Below are 18804 nucleotides of genomic sequence, written 5' to 3' on the forward strand. Positions count from 1 at the left end.
GGCTTTCATGCCAATTAGCAAATAATTACACGGGCAAATTGGTGCCTAATTCGGAGCAGTAACAGGCCCAGGAAGGATAGCTGTAGAGGGGACTGCTCACCCCTAAGTGGCCCTTGCTGGAGACCCCCGGGGCTGGGAGCTGGCTTCTGACCCGCTTCCTAGGCTGGTTCAGCACCTGCTTGTGCTGGCTGCATGCTCTGCCCCAGAGCCAAAAGAGGGGCAGAGAGGAAAGGAGGCCGAAGGGGAAGTGGAGGCAGAGGGCGTCTGAGGCAGGCAGGACTGATTTTGCTGAGAAAGTGGTAGAAGGACTTGGAGGGACTGGATAGCAGAGAACACCATCAAAGGTTTGGAGGCTGAAATGCGTGACGCAAGGTCAAGGCTAATGAGGAAACCCCACAGGGCCAGAGCAGGGAGGGGGAGCAGAGGCTGCATTGGCCAGTTCCACCTTGGAAACTCAGATTTCTGGGGCTCTGGGAGCCACTGGGGGTTCAGGTGGGGGGAGGAGGAGGCCCTGCTGAGACTCATCTAGGGCTCCTGGAGTAGACCCCAGGGCTCCTTGGTCTCCCCTCTTAGCATCTCTGGAACTCACCTCCCTTTTCAGTACCACAGCAGCTGCCAAGCCTGCCCTTCTCATTTCCAGCCCACCGCCTCCCAACCAAGCAATTGCCTCGGGCACAAACCCCACCAGGCCCGCCCTTTGCTGCCCATGGTTCTGAGTAAGGCTCCAGCTCCCAGCCTCTGCTGCCCTTCACCCTATGCCCTGCAGGCCTCCCAGATTCCTTTCTTTCTCCTGCCTCATCCCCATCATGGCCCCTGAACCTGTGGTCCCATTTGCCACACCTACCAACCCCTAACCGTGCTGCCTAATCTGATTGTACTCTTCCATCTGCCCTCCTTGTCATTGAATGCATCCTCCCAGACCCCTCGGGATGGCCCAGCTCCTGTGACTGACCACGCCCTCTCCTGTGTGCTTTGGGGCCAGCTGACCCACCAGAACTGAAGTGGTTTCACTCCATGCCTGCTGAACCCAGCTCAGAAATGGAAGGACCAGAGAGGACAAAGACTGGGGGCTCAGTGGGGCAAACCATCTCCTGCAGCTAATTCGGGTATCCCACACGTGCACAGGTTCGTGTCTTGTGTCCCAGCTGCTCTACTTCTGATCCAGCTTCCTGCTAATGTGTCTGGGAAAGCAGTGGAAGATGGTCCAAGTACTAGGGCCTCTGAACCATGGGAGAGAACAGAAGAAACACCCTGGCTGTTGTGACCATTTAGGGAGTGAATCAGTGGATGGAAGAAGATTCTTTCTCTCTTTCTCTTCTGCCTCTCTGTAAGTCAGCTTTTGAAATACATAAATAAATCATTTAAAAAGAGAGAGAAGAAAGGAAGGCAGGCAGGCAAGCTGGATCAGTGTTCAGGCTTCTGTTCTTACACCAAACTCCTCCTGTCCTGTCCACCTCTCCCCATCACACACACCTTCACCAGACCTGAGGCAGCCCCCCTCCTCACCCAGGTGCTCCCACCTCCACTCTCCCTAGGGCCAAAGGACATCTCAAGAACGATAACAGAGGTACATCGAAGCACAGCATGAAAGACTGTGGGCAAATTCAAGCAGGAACCTCCTGGCCACCAGGGCCCAGTTTCTAAAGGAATCCCTAAAGGAATGACCAGTGGGGAAGGGAGAGAGGCTGAGCCTGCCTGAACAAGAAGCACAGGACTTCTGGGGAACAGGGGGATGACCTGGCTGACTTTCCTGAAATCTTGCTTCTCCCTGGGGCGGGGGGGGGGGTGCTGTTACTGCACCTCACAGCCCATCACTCATGTTAATTATCTAGAAAAAGCCGATTTCTCCTCATTTCCAGACTCCCAATGACAGTATCATTAGGCCGGTAATGTGCGGGGAAATTGTGCGTGTCTGTCTTGGAACACGTCCTGAGCCAGGATGGGTGAGGGCTTCCCGAGCAGGAGTTTGTCTCCAAGATGCTCCGTGGAGCAGGGGGCCAAGACCTGGAGGAGACGCTGTGCTACAGGGCACAGGCGCACTCCCTCTCTGTTCAATGGCCAGCAATGACAGTGACGAACCCAACAATGATGACGACAGCCACTGCTCACAGCCCTCTCTGGGCCCCTTCCCCTCTCCCTAGTGTTGAGTTCTCATTCAAACCCACTTAGCGCACGTGCCAGCTGACACCTGCACAGCTAGAGCAGTTTGCCCGCGTTTAAGTCTCCGAACTGATGATGCCACTTGACCCAGTGCTCAGGCTGAGGACAGAATCCCTGCTTTGATACATCATGGTCCTCTAAGATCGCATCTCTGTCCCCTTGCCTGCTCCCAAGCTGGCAAGGAAAAGGCAGCAGGTAGATGCATAATTACAGTTCAGCCCAGCCATCCTGCTGGACACAAAAGAGAAGACAGGAAAGGTTTATTCTTACCAGTAATCAAAGAGATGCAAATGAAAACAAGTTAATACAGTTTTGACCTTTTGAAATTAATCCGGGGGTTTTTGTTTTTGTTTTTGTTTGTTCCTTTTTTTTTAAAGATAGCATCTTGTTAATGAGAACCAGAATCTGGGGTGTTCTCAGGCTCCGCTGACAGAAGGTAAATCACAACAAATTTTCTGCAAACCCATTGGCCGATGGTGTCAAGAGCCTCAAACGCCAACAGCCCTGCGGTCCCATTCATCTACTCCGAGGAAATAGCCAAAGATATTAAAACAAACAAAGAAACTCCGAGCAAGGATGCTTCTTTGCTGGTATTTATAACTGTGAAACATCATAGGCAACATAACTGTCTAGCAGTGGAGGTTTGGATGAATAAATGATGACACATCCATATATAAGAATATTGTGCAAACATTAAAAGTCATGTTCTTGAGGAATTTTTAATAACCTGGGGGAATGTTCTCTATACAATGATTAGGCAAACAAAGCAGAATATAGAGCGATATGGATAGGATCGTCTCCGTTTTATGAAAAAAATGTTAGCAAGACGTATAAACAAAGCCTGAAAGGAAATAGAGTTAACAGAAAGGATTAAGTGTGATTGGCTTTTTCATTTCAATTTCTTCCTTTAAGTTTCTTTGAAATTTTCTACAAATTTTCAATGGGGAAAAAAAAGTCATTAAAAACGTGCGTTATGGAGAAGGGGGTAGTCAGGGAAGGCTTCCTGGTGGAGGTGATGCATTGGGGATGCTTCAGCCTAGAAGAGAGACGATTCATGGTATAGGCCTCTTGCAGAAACTGGTGACTTGTGTGATAGGGTTAACAGGCCTCAAGTAGAATACAGGCATTGGGCAGGGAGTGGTCAAGGAGCACCCGAGACCAGGCTGAGTAAAGAGCCAGCACTTTGTCCAGGGTGACAGGACTTGAGCTGGGCCTTACAGAGCCCTTCACAGCCGCAGAACCACAGAACGGAGAAAGGACAGGGACACAGGCAACAGGTGGGGCATGGGCCACAGAAACACCGGGAGTGCCAGGCCCCGGTGGCAGCCCAGACGCAGAGGCAGGGCGACTGGAGGAGGAGTGACAGGCCCGGGTGATTAATTGGAGAGAGGTGTGTGTGGGGTGCCCCTGTGGTGCCTCAAGCCCCAGGGAGCCACATGGGTGGCAGCGCCAGGAGACTCAGAACACACACGGCCCCCACACCCTTCTAAACCGCAGCTCTGGGTCTTATCCGGTGTTTTGCTGCAGCTGGCCTGACCTCTGGCTCCTTCCACCCCTGCACCCTCCTTGCTTGTGACCCTGGAAAACCAGGGCTGGCAGGGTGTGGGGAGAGCTGGCTGAGAGAGGGAAACCACAGGGACGCGCTTGGGGCCCTTCCTCCTGACACAGACACAAGCATGGACACGGATCCCTGGAGAATGCAAGCGGACTCCAGCAGGGAGAGTCAAGTCACAGGCATGGACCTAGCCTGCTTGGCTGCCACTCACATAGCCACACACCCTACAGTGCCACAGCCGGCCCCAGCAGGAGCCTCACACACAGGCCATTGTGCTCGACCCAGCTCCCCCAGGTCCTCCCGCCAGGGCCACGCCAGCCCCCGCCTGCTCAGCCCTCCCCATGAGGACAGATCAGAGGGCTGCTGGCTGGTGTGGAGGGGCCCAGTGCAGGGGACTGGCACAGGGACCAGCAACCAGACGGGGCAGCCCAGCCGGGGGGGAGGGAGGGAGGCCTCGGAGAAGAGGTTGCCAAGGCAACAGGCTCCCGCAGAACCAACCAGAGCCTCCCATCCTCGGCTCTTATTTTTAGAAGTTGGGCCTGGACTGGTTGGGCGGGCCGGGGGCCAGACTCCCCAGGACTGCTGGAGGGCACAGACAGCAGCCTCAAGCCCCTGGTGGGCTTCGTCCACACACTCCCAGCCACCCATCCCAGCTTCTTGCTCCTCGGTCTTCTTCCTGCAGCAGCACCACCAGCCCCTTGCCAGACCCCAGGATGGGGCCATAGCCCGCCCTCCCACTCAGCAGCCTGTTGAGGACTGGCTCTCATTTATAGCGTGCAGGAGGGAGGGGGCACCTGCCAGATTGGTATGGCTGTGTGTGTGTGTAGCGTGTGTGAATGAGTGGGCATGTACCATAGGGCGGCTCACATCCTCAGCTCTCTGTGTGACAGTACAAAATCAGTCTCGTTCCGAGCCCCACTCACCCCATCCCTGTCCCCACCTCACTCCCTTCCAGAATCTTTTCCAAGTGGGGCCAAGGGCAGAGATGGTGACTTGGAGGATAGCAGGTCCCAGAGACCCGCCTTGTCCGGGTCCTTGCTCTATCTGAAGTGAGTAGAAAGGTTGGGGCCAGGAGTGGGCGGAGCCCGACAGACCCCCAGGGGCTGAGGCTAAGCCAGGGGAGCCTGGGGAGAAGCTGGAGTGAGCTGACTTAACGGTGACTCCTCCAGCTGCTAGGGATTTCTCTGTTAATCTGGGACTGCTCTGTTTGCATCTCATTTGCCTATATTTGCATAACAAGGGTCTGGCTGGCACTGGAGACCGAAATTCCTGGCCTGTGTAATTGCGTGGAAAAGTCTCTGGGGACTGAACAGGAATCCTGGGGGCCAGGAAACAGGCTACCCCGATCTCTCCTTCTGCCTAATCCCTGCTGCAGGAGGGGTGGGGGTGGCTGGGGGAACAGAGGGACCCGGTGGCAGGTTAGGAGTCATCCTGGTGAGCAGAGAGGGAATGTCCAGCTCATAACCTGAAGCTGGACACAGAATATTCCCATGGGGCAGAAGGGAGGGGGGAAGTCCAATCCAGCCCCTCCCCTCCTCCAGTCCCTCCCGGAGAGACTTGGATCACTGGACTCTCAGCCCCGGGCACCTGGGCCACGCGCCCAGCCCAGCTCTTCACTCGGGACACACTTTGGTGCTCTTCTTGCACTGGGTAGAAGGTCAAAGGGTCCAAAGGGTCATGTTCACCTGGAGCTCTGCCCCCTTCCAGGCTGTGGACGGCAGACTTGGCTGCCCAGGCAGCCCCAGGCCAGCTTCCAGGGCCTGGGTTTAGCGGGGGAGGGGATGTGTGTGGATCCTTTCCCATGCACAGCTTGCCTTTCCAGGCCCAGAGAGTGGTTTTGCTGGAAGAGGTACTGATGTGTCCATGGCTGCGCATCCTAGGCCCTTGCGTTCTAGGACTGGAGCCCAAGGTGGGAGGAAAAGAGGGGCACAGGATGGGCTAGAGGCCTCCTTTGGAATTCTTGCCCCTTATATCTTGAGGGGTCGGGGGGGGGCTCTGACAAGCTGTTTGACCTTGAGCAAGGAACTTGACCTCCCTGTGCCCACAACCACACAGAGTTGTCTCGGGGAGGCCCCGAGTTAATTCTTGTACAGCGCTTAGAACAGTGCCTGGCGCCGAGTGCGAATGTGTAAGTGTTAGCTATTATTATCTATTATCCTGGGATTTGGCTTTTTTCCCTCCAGCTGCAGAGGAAGCACCTTCTCTTTCATTTCAAGAGACTGAGGAAGACGCAGCGGTGGTACCAGCCCTATGCTCCAGCCACCTCCTCCTCCAGGGTTCTCCGCTCCTTTCCTCAGATGGCAGGTGATCACCGGGAACTAGGGGGCTTCATGTCCTTAACCCCCGAAGTTCCAAGTTGGCAATTCTGTGACTGTTTACTTCAAAGTTGCTGTAAGTGGTCTATTTATCATGCAGTTTGAATCTTTATAGGTGTCTTATATAAGGGATGATAGGACATAATGGATGGTGCCTGAGTGAACAGGTGAACAAATGAATGACTGGAAAAGGAAGGAGGAAATGGAGACAGCAGAGGGCGGCTGACTGCTGATGGCAGGCAGAGGTTTTGCGAGCCCCTCTGCTTGTTTTCCTGAAGGGCATGCTTAGCTGTTCCGGGCTTCACCACATAGGGAGAGGTGGGTGGGCCTGTGAGGGGTCCCTGAAAGGCCAGCCCTAGCTTTGTGAGGGTCCCAAACCCAAGTCCGTGGTGTTGGGAGGTCTCAGCGGGTCCTCACTCAGAGTTTGAGGCCCCGGAGCAGCCCCTTCTGGTTAGAGCAGGGATGGGGCGTGGCAGACGTCAGGGGGTGGGGTGCGCCTCCTGACCTCCTTTGGCCTCTCTGTAGAGCCCTGCCAGCGGATGGGTTAGTGGTGACAGACGGCTCTCCCGGGGCCTGTCAGCCTCCTCAATCTGGCCAGGCTGGGGGAGGAAGAACCTGCCGTAGGATCCCCTCTGCACCCCCTTCCTCGCCCCGCTTTGCTCACCTGCCCCTCACCCACTCCGGGCCCTCAGGCTTGGCACTCATCTAGGAGGCCATGGTGTGTGGACATGTGAGAGGGCTGGGGCTGTGTGTGGTGTCCTGTGTGACACTTTGTTTATATTCACAGCAGTCAGGTTCACACGTCTGCGTCTGCACGATGCAGCTTGGGCTTTGGCACTTTACGGTGTGTGGGTCCCAGGCGGGGGCTGGGGGGGGAGGGCACCAGCACAGGGCCTGAGGCTAGGGCTTTTCCTGGGAAAGTTCAGGGGAATAACAGCTGCAACATTGAATTCCTGGCCTGGTTTTCAATCAGGCCAACTTCACCTGCAGGCCCCTTTCTGAGGAGCCACCAGCCGCGGCCATGAGCAGACCCCTAGCAGGGTGGCCTTGACCCCACCCTGATCCCATCCTCTGGAGGACTCTGGCTTCTGGCGCCAACAGAACCCCCAAGACCCCAGCAAGCATCCTGACCACCACAGGTGGACACAAGCACGTAGACATCCTCCCAGACACACTCGAGCCACAGGGTGGGCAGCATATGCCTATCCACATACGGGAACAGGCCTTTGCATTCCCAGGACACAAGAACACACAGGCCAAGGGCCACTTGCCTGCTGCCACGCTTGCATGCATGTCTACACAGTCCCCACCCGTGTGTTGTATGTGGGTCATCGTGTGTCCCGTAGCCTGCGTGACTCTGGCTCTGTGTAAAACAGGGTGCATTTCTTCGTGACACACGGGAATTGCTCTGTGTGTGTTCAGTGCCTTCCGGGATGGATTTCCGGGTGTCAGTGTTCATTCATCTGTGTGTGCACACAAGGGATACTGTGGGGAGGGGTCATGTCTGGGTGACGGCAGCTGGTGGGTCATCTCTGTGTTGTCCGTGTGTGTCTGTGTGTGGTCCACGTGGACATGCTTGTGACCCCGGGAATCAGGAGCTGGCTGGGCTGCCACTCTGTCACCAGCAGAGGCTGTGACCAAGGGTAGGGCCAGGTGGGATTGGACTGAATCCCCCCGCCGTTGACAGCCGTATTCACAGAACTCTGAGTAGGACGTAATTGCTTCTATTAATCTTTCTCCGGTTGTTAATTGCTCACTTATCGGGTTGTGTATTATGCCGACTGTTGCTCTTAATTCGCCTCCATAGCTGCAGGTGTTTGCCGCCTTATTAACTGTTAATCGGCGCGGCTAGGGATAGAGACTTAATTGGCCCCCAGAGTGGGACGCAGGCGGGCCAGCCGGGCAGTGCCAGGTTCTCAGCCTGTCCCTGGAAGTCTCACCTGAGGAGCACAGGTGGCTCCTGGGGACCAGCTGGCCTGCTGCCATCCACCAGCAGTCAAAGTGATAACCTCAGGATATGGCCCTCCTGCAGTTCCACCTCCTCCAGGAAGCCAATCAATCAGTCAGGGCCCAGCTCCTAGACACCCTCCTCCTGCAGCACCAACAGTCTTCCTTACCCTGAAGGGAGCCAGCCCCATTTATTCTCTTTCTCTGAATCCAACTGAGGACTAGCAGACCAGTGCTGGAACTGAACGGCTCCTTCCACGCCCTCCCAGCCTGCCCTCTGACCCTAGCAGTCAAGGTCATTAAGGTTACAGAGACACTGGGAAATAGGCAGGCCAGAAGGGGCTTCTGCCAGTGGGGAAAAGCTCCACAGGAGGTCCAGGCAGGACTTCCCAGTGTGCAAGGAGGCTGTGTGAAGTGGTCAGATCCAGGACTTGCAGGAGGTCCCACCATGCCTTCAGGGCACCCCACCCCTGCCAAAACACACACCCCAGCTTCTGCTTGCACTGCCCCAAGAACCAGAAACTCCCTCCCTCCATGGCACAGCTGCCAGACAACAGCAAGGACAGGGTCCTGGACGCTGAGCTGCCTCCTGCCCCCAACTCCAAGTGGAAAACAGAGGCATCCCTGTGTTCCACAAAGGGGGACCGAAGCCAGGAAAGGACGAGTGGCCCCAGGCTGCCCTCGGGCTTCTACCAGGGACAAGCAGGACATGTGGCTCCAAAGTGAAGTTTCTGTTCCCAGCCTTGTGGGGAGCCCCACTGTCTCAGTGCTGGGGAACTTGACCAAGCACCGCTACACCCTGGTTCCACACAGAAAGTATCCTACCTCAGGCCTCTGGTCAGCCATGGCTGGGAGGAGGGGGGATGACAGGATGGAAATGAGGAAGGACAGGAGCCCACAGGAAGCCAGACTGACTTCCAGTCTCCAAGGAGAAAAGATAGGGCATCGTGGCTACCTCAGAACTCTGTTCAGAGGTCCAGTGTCTGGCCGCTGCGTCTCGAGCTGCGAAGGCAGCTGCTTTGCTGTGGTTGGGTTCTGAGAGGTCAGCTGGGCTCTCAGCCCAAGGGTGCTACCATTGTGAGCTCACTGTGTGCGGGAAGCAGCAATAAGTGTGTGTACAATCCTATTTAACCCTCCTGAAATCTGATGAGGTGCAGCTCATCCCTAGACATGAAGAAGAAAACTGGCCACTGAGAGGGGTAATTAAACTTCCTTCCATCAGGGTTATCTGGACAGATTTATGCCAACAGTTCAACAAAGATACGTGGGGCCAGCTACCCACCTTCAATCTGGGAACCAAGAGAAGCCAAAGACTCACGCATGCGCAGCCCGTGTGCCCATTAGATGGCAAAGCAAAAAAAAACTGTCCAAGGATAGTTGCCCAAACAAGTTCCGGCTCCGCCTCTATGATAATGATATGCAGATGTATGCAAATCTACACAAGCGACGGCACAAACCTTCGGGAGCTATGGGGTGACAGAGGAGCCGTTGCTATGGAAACCTCAAAGCGACACTCCCCTCCACCACCCGCACAAACGAGCGCAGAGACACAGGCACAAAGACCCCGGGGTTCCTGGCTCCGGCGCCCGGAGGAGCACCGAGCGGCCAAGGGCGTGACCCGGAAGGACCCTTCCAGATAGCTGCCAGCCGGGGCGGCTGGGACCCCGAGGAACACTCCGGGAGAGCATCGGGATGCCCTAAAATTCAGCGAGTTACAGGGCCTTTAAAGTGCTGGGGAATCTAACTCCGGCCTAGCAACGCGAACCCCGCCCAGCGTCGCATAGCAACGTCCCTCGAGCCTAGCAACCACCATCCACTCCCCCTAGCAACGTCAGGCCTCATCCGCCCTCCTGGGGACCAGGGCCAACAGGCAGACGGGGGTCCTCCCACCAGCCTGTCTCGAGACGGGCTGCAGAGTTCTGGGGTCCGCCTCTGCAGGCGAGGTGTGACAGCGTGCTATCAGCTTCATTAGCACAGGGGAAAACTGAAGTTCCTAAGTTCCTGCCCAGATGACAGAGACTGCCCTTCCCTGGGTGCCCTCGCACCTCCCTGCGCGGAAGTCCTGGTCGTCCCCTCCAGCCCCAGCGGCGTTGGGAAAGCCACCCAAGTTGCGGGCTGGAAGGAGCTGCGGGCTTGCATAGTAATGCGCGTCATTTGCATACAGCGCAGAGACTGTGGCGCTCCTTACCCCTTACAGCCTGGAAAGTTCTGAAGGAGCCGTGTCTCCTCCTCTTGCTCACCTGCCCAGCTCCTCCACGCTACCCGTACCTGTTCCCCGCACCACACCCCTACCCTTAATCTCAGTCCCTTCCTACAAGTTCCTGCACCCCGCCCTACCCCCAGCTCAGCCGCTCTCCTGCCAGCCCCGACCTCCATCCCAAAGCCGAGGGCCCCCTCTGCTGTCGGCTGCGGGTAGGGCACCTGCCGAGCTCCTGGGGCAGAGAAGAGGGGCTCCCACTACCATCCATTGCCCTACCCTCTCCAATCCAGCAGAGCCCTGGGATAAGTGCAGCGTGAAGGACCAATGGGCAGCAGGCACATCCTTCCCTTCAGGCCCTGCTTCCTCACACCTGGTGGGCTGCTCAGGGGCAACTGGCTCCCAGGCCAGCTCCCCTGGGACACACCCCATATGGAGCCACTTGAAGATTCCAGCTGCAGCTGCTGTGGGTGTTCACTGCAGATCCAGGGCAAGCAGGCACCCACTAGGCAGAGCACCAGCTGACACAGCACCCTGGCTGCCCTCCCTCCGGGCCCGAGACCCTGCGTGCTGCAGGGCCAGCACCAGGTGCAGCCAGTGTTAGCAGAGATCTGCAATCAGACACGTCCACACTCACAGGGACACACACAAAAGGAATATGGACCAGGATAAGGAGATGTGCCACCCCTCCCTGCTCACCTCTGCCAGAGGGAAAAATTTTACAAACATTCTAGAAACCACTGAACCTCCCCCCCCCCCCATTTACTTCTGCCCAAGTAATCGTTAGGTGTTGGTGCTTTTTTAGAAACCTCTGTCCATTCACCTCGCTTCCATTCAAGTCCTGACTCCTCCCTCCCCACCTCCTCCTCCTTCACAATACTCTTAAAATGCTTCCGGAGGTCACCGGGGCAACATCTGTGTGCCAACCTCAGTCATGGTGCAGGACCTCGGATCAGCAGCTGGTAGAGCTGCACAGCTGGGCTCTGAAACCTGGAGGTGACTCCCCTTCCACTCCCAGCCTCCTCCCCAGAGCCAGCAACCGGAGCCTCAACTTGGACAACTTCTTTATTGAACTAAACATCAACACCAGACTTAAGAACAGGCAACTGGAAGAGGGTAGCTGGGGGAAGGTGACCCACCCTCCCTGGGACTCCCTGAAACAGCTGAGGGTTCAGCACCGGGCAGGGTCACACCTCCCCAGGAAGAGGACGCTCAGAGCCATCCCCTTCTGCTGGACCCAAAGAGGAGTCAGGGGCTGAACCCGGAAGTCCTGCAGCTGTTGGGGGCAGGACCGGAGAGCTAGGAGTGCCAGGGGCAGAAGGGGGCTGCACAGATGCTGCAGGGGAGAGGAGAAAGGCTTCCTGGGCTGGGGGCCACAGTGAGGCTTGTAGCTGGTGACTCATGGACACTAGGGACTCCAGGTGCTGCAGCAGGGCTTGGTGGGGACAAAAAGCCTGATGGAGACTCTGGCCACGGCCAAAACCACGGCCTGCTGGTGCCACTGAGTAGGAGTGCCGGAACTGACACCAGCCTGGTTCTGGGGGCTGTTGTCTTTGCCCGGAACCCTGCCAGGTTTGGGGCTCTGCTAACAGTCTCCCCCTGCCTCTGGGGGCCCTCTGCCAAGCCAAACCTCCCCTTGGGACCAGGCTGCCCTGGCCATGGGCTGGCTGTGGGCAGCCCCTGGGGGCCATAGTCGGTCTCCTGTCCTCCGGCTGGTAGCACTTCATCTCCACTTTCCTGCTGAACGAAACCACCTTGCGGACCCTGCCCCACAGGGGGCTGGACACAGCAGGGTCCGGAAGCCTTTCCTTGGGGAGCAGCACAGCCAGCAAGAGGCTCGAGTGAGTGACTTCCAGACCTGGCACAAAGGCAACGGAAGAGGCACTGCGGCTGCCACAGGGGTGGGGGTTGGATGCAGAGACCCTAACAAGAGCTGGCCTCCAGAGGTGGCAGGAAAGAAAAGTGGAGCTGAGCCTGACCCAGAGCTGTGTGTACCTGCCTGGCAAGGGCATGGCTGGTTCAGTCCCAGGACCTCTACTTGGTGTTCTGGGATATACGGGGGTGGTCTCCATCCATTCCACAAGGCCCTCTCCTGGGGCTATGCTGGGAGGGACACCCATGCACAGGGGCCAAGCCTGGCCCAGCACAGCGGTGGGGAAAATCCCTCCTTGTGTCACTGTTTGTAGGTCCTGCGCCAGGGTCAGATGTGGCTGTTTCGTGAGTTTTTGCGATGGGGCACCTAACTCCAGAGACAGCATGGTGGGAGAATGGGGAGGACTAGGGGCCCAGTCAGGCTGCTTGTAGGTGACATCTAACTCTGCAGTGACAAATCCTGGCCTCTTCCCTACCTCAGTTTCCTCATCATGAAATGGAGACTATGAGAGTACTATTCTATTAGGGATATCTGGACACCAAGAGCCCACTTAGATAAAGCTTTCAGAACAGCGGCTCACATCTAAGGATGAGTTATTGTTACCTCATCCCATCAGCCAGGAGGTCCCTTTTGAGATGTACCAGCTGCCCCTTAAGATGCAGGTGATCCTGTCAGTCTGGTCACCAAGAGAGGGGTGCTGGGGCCAGCGCTGTGGGTGAAGCTGACACCTGCAACACCAGCAATCCATATGGGCGCTGTCAAGTCCTGGCTACTCCATTTCTGATCCGGCTCTCTGCTAGTGATTTGAGGAAAGCAGCAGAGGTTGGCCCAAGTGCTTGGACCCCTACACCCACGTGGGAGGTGTATTAGATGCTGCTGGCTCCTGGCTTGGGCCTGACTCAGCCCCAGCCATTTTGGTTAAATAGTGAACCCATGAATGGAAGTTCTTTCACTCTCTGTGTGATTCTTTCAAATAACTAAATAGCATCCTGAGAGAGAGAGAGAGAGAGAGAGAGAGAGAGAGAGAGAGAAAGGAGGCAAGGTGTGATAAAAACATTGGGAAACTTACCTGGGCCTCCCAGGGGGCGCAGCCTGCTAGGCAGGGGCTGGAAAGCTGGCAGCGGCAGCAGGACCATGCCCACCTGCTGCACGGCTGCCAGGCCATGGCGCTGCTTGTTGTTGAGATAGGAGTAGAGCAGGCGGCAGTTCTGAGTGTCCCGAGCCCCGTGGGGACACAGTCTGAGCACACACATGTCCTGTGGGTTACACGGCAGCAGCCTGAGCAGCCATTGTCCTCTGTCCCTGCGCACATCCCCGGGGCCACCCGAGCCTCTGGGAACCCCAAGGGGAAGTGGGTTCTCCATTTTCCAAAGGAGGAGGAAGAGGGACCTGCACACAGGAAACTAGGCCTCTGCTCCAGAGGAGAGGGTGGCAGGAGAGGGGTGCTCAGGAGGGAGCAGGTACCTTGGCCTTAGCTGGCTCGATGCTGGCCAGAAGGTCCCAGATGGTGTTAGGGGGGATACAGCCGGCTGAGCGGATCACCTCGGGCAGAACCTGTGGCAAACAGGCAGGTCAGTGAGCCCCCAGCCCCCCATGCACTCAGAGCAGGCAGATGTACCCCCAGCCATAGTGGACAGGCAGCATCCCTGGGCCCTGAGTGGCTGGTCCAGTCAGGCTTCTGTACCTCTGGCCCTCTTCTGATAGGTCAGCTGATTGGTCTGTCACTCAATAATCACTTCTCAACCCTCCTATGGCCCAGGGAGGTACCAGCAGCCTTCTCTGTTGGGCCCCTCTTGGGTTACAGGCAGTCCTCCACCCCCGTGTGTCTGTGCAGGAGTGGGGCTACCATCTCGTTTATTCCCATGCCTAGCACAGAGAGGGTGCAATGCCTCTCTGAATCAGCAACAACCAGACAAAGGAAATGTCCAGGACTGGAGAGTAGCTGATGGGCTGCACAGTGAGTTGAGGATAGGGGTTCCCTGGTGATTTGGGCAGGCACACCTGAGCAAGCTGACAGTTATGTCCCAAGACCAGCTGAGCAGTGACACGGAACCGCTTGATGGAGAACATGTCAAGCACACCCTCCCAGAGGGGCTGGTTAGGTAGGGTCTTTGTGGACCCGGCAGGCACCTGGGACCTAGAAAAACAGAGAGAGAGAGAGAGACAGGGCCAGGCAGAACATCAGCACACCCCACCCCAGTTTCTCCTCTCTTTCCTGGGTCCCCACTGCCTGGCCTTGCACAGGGGTCCAGAATGGGAAATTTGTTCCTGCCCACAGTCTGGGGTGATGGGGCACTCAGACAGGAAAGTCCCTCTCTGCTTTGTGCATCTGGCGTCCCAGCTGGTGGCTGCCCCTCCTTGCCGCCAACCTTGCTGGCTCCCAGCCCCACACCTGTCCTGGGGTTTCGTGGATGCTTCTGGAGCAGCCACAGTAGCCGGGCCTGCGATTCTCTGGAAGACACCATTCTTGCCGCTCTTAGTGACTTTGAGGAAGCCTGACAGCTCACTCATGGGATTCCAGGCTGCAGACAGCAGAGGCAGTAACTGAAGCAGGCAGCCAGCACATGGAAGCCATGCTAGGGCTTTGAGAAGGCAGGTTCTTCCTAAGAGGACCTGGGCTGCCCACTCCCACTGCTGCTGCTGAACTGATCCAACTAAGCGCCCCAGCCTGCCCACTGCCCCGATGTGGCACCCGGACCCGTGCAGATGCGGCAGTTGGGGTCTAGGAAGTGGTGTTCGTGCTGCTCCGTGGTGTCTCCTGATGCGGCAGGTGGGGCTGATGGGCTGCTGTGGTCCGGCGACTCCAGGAAGCCCTGGCAGGCAGAGGACAGAGCAGCTCACTGGGAGCACGGCTGGGGAGGCTGAGGGCCTCCCCTGGGAGTGGGCCTTAGGGGCATAGCAGATTCTGCTTTTCTCAATAGTGTTTTTGTTTGTGTTTTGTTTTAATTATGAAGTACCAGGAGGGATGGGGATTTGGCACAGCAGTTAAGCCACCACTTGAGATGCCTGCATCCCACCCTGGGATGCCTGGGTTCAAAGCCTCGCTCTGCTTCCAATTTGAACTTCCTGTTTATGCATACCCTGGGAGGCAGCAGGTGATGGCTCAAGTACTTTGAGTGCAGAAAAAATGATTGGGAATAAGAATAACATTAGTTACCCTCCTCTGCAAAAAAAAAAAAAAAAGTAGATTTGCAACCTACAAATAAAACCTGCAAAACTACTGAGAAATATTGCAAAATCACTCCTTTGTCCCACCAACCAGGGGCAAATGTTGGGGTCTAGGCGTTTCTTTATCATGGTTTTCCCACACTCGGGCCCTGGGTCTGTCACGGAGACAGCTGGGGTGGATACTCAATTTCACTGTCCGGCTTTGTTTATTAGGCACATCAGAGTCGCTTGGAGGTGACACCAGGCCTACCAGGAGAGCTACAGTGCAGGCACCACCTCTCCTGGAGGTCAGCTAGGTCATTTCCAAGTTGTCACCATGACACACAGAGACTAGAACAGAAAGCATGTTGCTAAACCACCGTGTCCACTGAGGACAAGCCCTCAGGAGCTGGTGATGGAACCAAGGAGAAAGAATGTTTGAAGACCGCTGGGGAGGGTTCCTGGCACAGAAAGGATGCCCACATCCCCTAGTTCCTAGACTTGAGTCTCAGGCCCAATTCAATCCAGCTCGTTATTGCACCTGGGAAAGTAACAAAAGATGAGCCAAGTGGGTGGGCCCCAGCCAACCATGTGGGAGATCCAGATGGAATTCCAGCCTGCTGGCTTCAACCCACGCCAGCCCCTGCTATTACGGCCATTTAGGAAGTGAGGTAACGGATGGAAGATCTCTCACTGTTTCTCTGTGTCTCCCCCTCTGTCACCTAGCCTCACAAATACATTTTTAAAAAATTATAATAAGACTCTCAATGCCACTGCCAAATCATTTTTTTACCTAACAGATGTGGCTTCAAGCACAAAACAAGCACTGGTTAGCAAGATTCAGACAACTTTGAAACTCTGCTCCTGCCTCGCAGAGCCTTCCCCAGCAGGTGCCCGCATGTTTCAGAGTTCCAAAGTCAGGTCCTGGTCAACCAGCACACATCAGGTGATGATCATCCTGGAGACTAGAAGTGACAGGAGCTAGCCCATGGGGGCCCATGAGGTCTGAGTGAGGCACTGTTTGTAAAAGGAGCACGCAGGGGCTTGGCCGTGAACTAGCCCCTGACCCCTGCTCTGCTCCCTGTTGTCCACCACGTTTGGTGCGGAGGGCTTTTTTCTGGGTTTCCCCAGATCCTGTCCTCACAGGGAACAGGGATCAGTTTGGGCTGGAGGCAGTCATGCCCCTAGAAGCCCCCTCTACACAGGCCATGGCTCCTCTGGTCACTGGGTATGGGCTGGGAGACTCAAGGACCCACCCTATACCCTTCTGAACATACAGCTTATCAGAATGGGGTGAACACGTGACCCATGCAGTGGCCAACACAGCCAGAGTGCCTTCTTCTAGAGGGATGGTGGGAGCTACAAGAGGCTCAGGCAGGACTGCTGGGTCCAGGGGCTGTTGAGCCACTGTTCTAGGCTCTACGCAAGATGGGGCAGGCTGGAGGGAAGATCTCAGAACAGAGAGAAGAGGCTCAGTGACAAGACAAGACCTGGACTCCAGTCACTCCCACTGGCTTCCAAGACCCAGGATAAGTTCTAAAGGGCCCTCTGGCCCAGCAACCCTGGGCTCTGGGTGGTCCCTGCCTGGAGCACTCCTAAACAGGTCCACTGGAAGGCCTCTGTTCTCCACCTTGGAAAGCTCACTACTTGGACCAATGTTGCCCCTATGCTTTGCAGCCTGTGTCCTGGCCAATGGCTGCAGCTGGCGACAACTGTAGTTGGGGGAACTTGACTTAATGCCACATGTTAGGGACCTGCAGGGGACTGCGTGGCTGGCCACAGGAGGGGCAGGGACCCTGGGTACAGAGTTTGCTAGTCTCAGCTCTGTCTCCCCTTACCACCAGATCCTCCAGGGTCAGCGTCTGATCGTCATCTCGCGGGATCTCGACTTCACCCTTGTGAGTCAGCTTGGAGACCGGAAGTCCACATAGCTCCTGTTGGTGCTGTTCAATGACCTCCAGGACCTGCAGTTACCAAGGCCAGCCCTACCTGAGTCTGTGGCCCCGGGAAGATCCTCAGTCTCTCCTGGGCCTTCTAAGGCTGGGATGGAAAGAGAGGGAGCCCCAATGACAATCACCCTGGACTCCAGATCCTAGCTGCCACCAGGCCCCAGGTCCACACAGCACCTGATCTGCTGCCTTCTTGTAGACACCCCATCTTCCCACATCCCCCGATCCCAAGCCCTTCCATTTCAGCCTCTTCCTACTTTTCTCCAGAATGCACTCCCTGAGCCTCTGTCCCCTCTCCCTGCGCTGTCTCCTATCCCTTTGATCCGGTTCCTGCTGCGTTCTGTGTCTGTCCCCTGTGCTGCCCTGCTTACCTTCTTCTCCTCCTGGTCCCGCCAGCGGGACAGCTCCTGAGGGGCCAGCTGGATGGAGGTCATCCGCACCAGGTCGTGGGGGGTGACTTCACCTTGAATTACTTTGAGAAACAGGTCCTGCAGGGGTGGGAGCCCAAGCTACACCACCTCTTCTGACAGCCCCACCCTAGCCCCGCATCCACAGGAAGGTCTCCAACAAGGGCCCGGCCATACTCACTGGGTTCCTGGGGTCACGCAGGTTGAAGAGCAGGCTGCGGTACTTGCTCTTGTAGCGGCCATTGGTGCCTTGTGTCAGGTCCAGGAGGGCAGCCTCAATGCTGGTAGCGATAGCCTCTACTGCCTCCTCACTCAGTGCCAGGTCGGGCAGCTCAGGAAGGCTGGGGGGCAATGGCAGGGCCGTGGTCGCTGAGCCCACTGGATTAGTGGCGCACCTGGCCCCAGGTGGGGGGGCACCTGGGCACCTGCTGGTCTCTGTTGCCAGGAGGCTGTTAGTTTTTGCCCAGCCTGGGAGAAAGTACCTGCCGTTCTCCATTCGCAGGTGCAGCAGCAAGGCCTGGAGAAGCCCAGGGCTGGCCCAACACCACATCTGCAGTGGCAATGCAAGCCTAGCAGCCAGCTCTAAGCCTCTGTCTCCAGCTTGTGCTCAGGGACTTTGCAAGCTCGGTCTTACCGACTCCTCAGTGCCTCGTGGATGGCACGGACCACGGTGCCTTGGACTGCTGGGTCCAGCGTTGACCTCTCCTGTAGGGACTGGAGCTGGGCTGTGGGGAGACAGTCACAGGCTCTGGGAGGAGGTGCCCAGGGTGGTGAGGTACAGAGCAGTTTGAGGCTGAGGGCTCAGGCAGACAAGGAGGGGGTCCTACTCTTAGAGATCTCCTCCCCCCACCACAAGCTCAGGCAGCCAGAAGCCCCAATTCTTTGGGCAAGGACCACAGGCTTATGGGTGATAGGGAGAGGAACCCCAGGAGGGTGGAGCCAGGAAGCCAGAAGCCAGGAAGCCAGAACCATGTCCACCAACCTTCGCCCGAGACCTCTGTCCTCCTGGGTAGGGCTTCCTCTGCCTCAGCCTCCATCAGGCCACGCTGTGGAGAGAGGTGAGGAACCTCTGGCCCAGGAGACACTGCTTCTGTAGTCACTGCCTCACCCCCACCAGCTCCAGCATGAGGGGATCACAGGGTAGGGGTAGCCGCTGTCACGTCTGGACAGCTGGGCTCTCCAGGACTCGGAGTGCTAGAACAGGTTGGCTGATCCCACCCTCTGGTAAAGCTCTGAAGCCAGAGGGGCTGGACC

The 18804-nt window shown here is 56.8% G+C and overlaps 1 protein-coding gene across 1 annotated transcript in view; it reads right to left on the reverse strand.

Moving 5' to 3' along the window:
• Positions 1-18804, reverse strand: part of SPOCD1 (SPOC domain containing 1) — a 47797-nt gene that overhangs the window by 11067 nt on the left and 17926 nt on the right. Inside the window, exons 6-16 of the mRNA XM_040974037.1 lie at positions 18539-18596; positions 18185-18275; positions 17732-17891; positions 17515-17631; positions 17033-17158; positions 14740-14860; positions 14440-14569; positions 14049-14184; positions 13512-13601; positions 13117-13303; positions 11436-12032 (exon numbers count right to left, since the gene is read on the reverse strand). Coding sequence (XP_040829971.1) covers positions 11436-12032; positions 13117-13303; positions 13512-13601; positions 14049-14184; positions 14440-14569; positions 14740-14860; positions 17033-17158; positions 17515-17631; positions 17732-17891; positions 18185-18275; positions 18539-18596 — 1813 coding nt within the window. The remainder of the gene's footprint in view (positions 1-11435; positions 12033-13116; positions 13304-13511; positions 13602-14048; positions 14185-14439; positions 14570-14739; positions 14861-17032; positions 17159-17514; positions 17632-17731; positions 17892-18184; positions 18276-18538; positions 18597-18804) is intronic.

Source organism: Ochotona curzoniae, unplaced genomic scaffold, assembly GCF_017591425.1.
Source record: "Ochotona curzoniae isolate NIBS_2020 unplaced genomic scaffold, NIBS_Ocur_1.0 contig_2404, whole genome shotgun sequence".
In the NCBI taxonomy this organism is placed as follows: Eukaryota; Metazoa; Chordata; class Mammalia; order Lagomorpha; family Ochotonidae; genus Ochotona; species Ochotona curzoniae.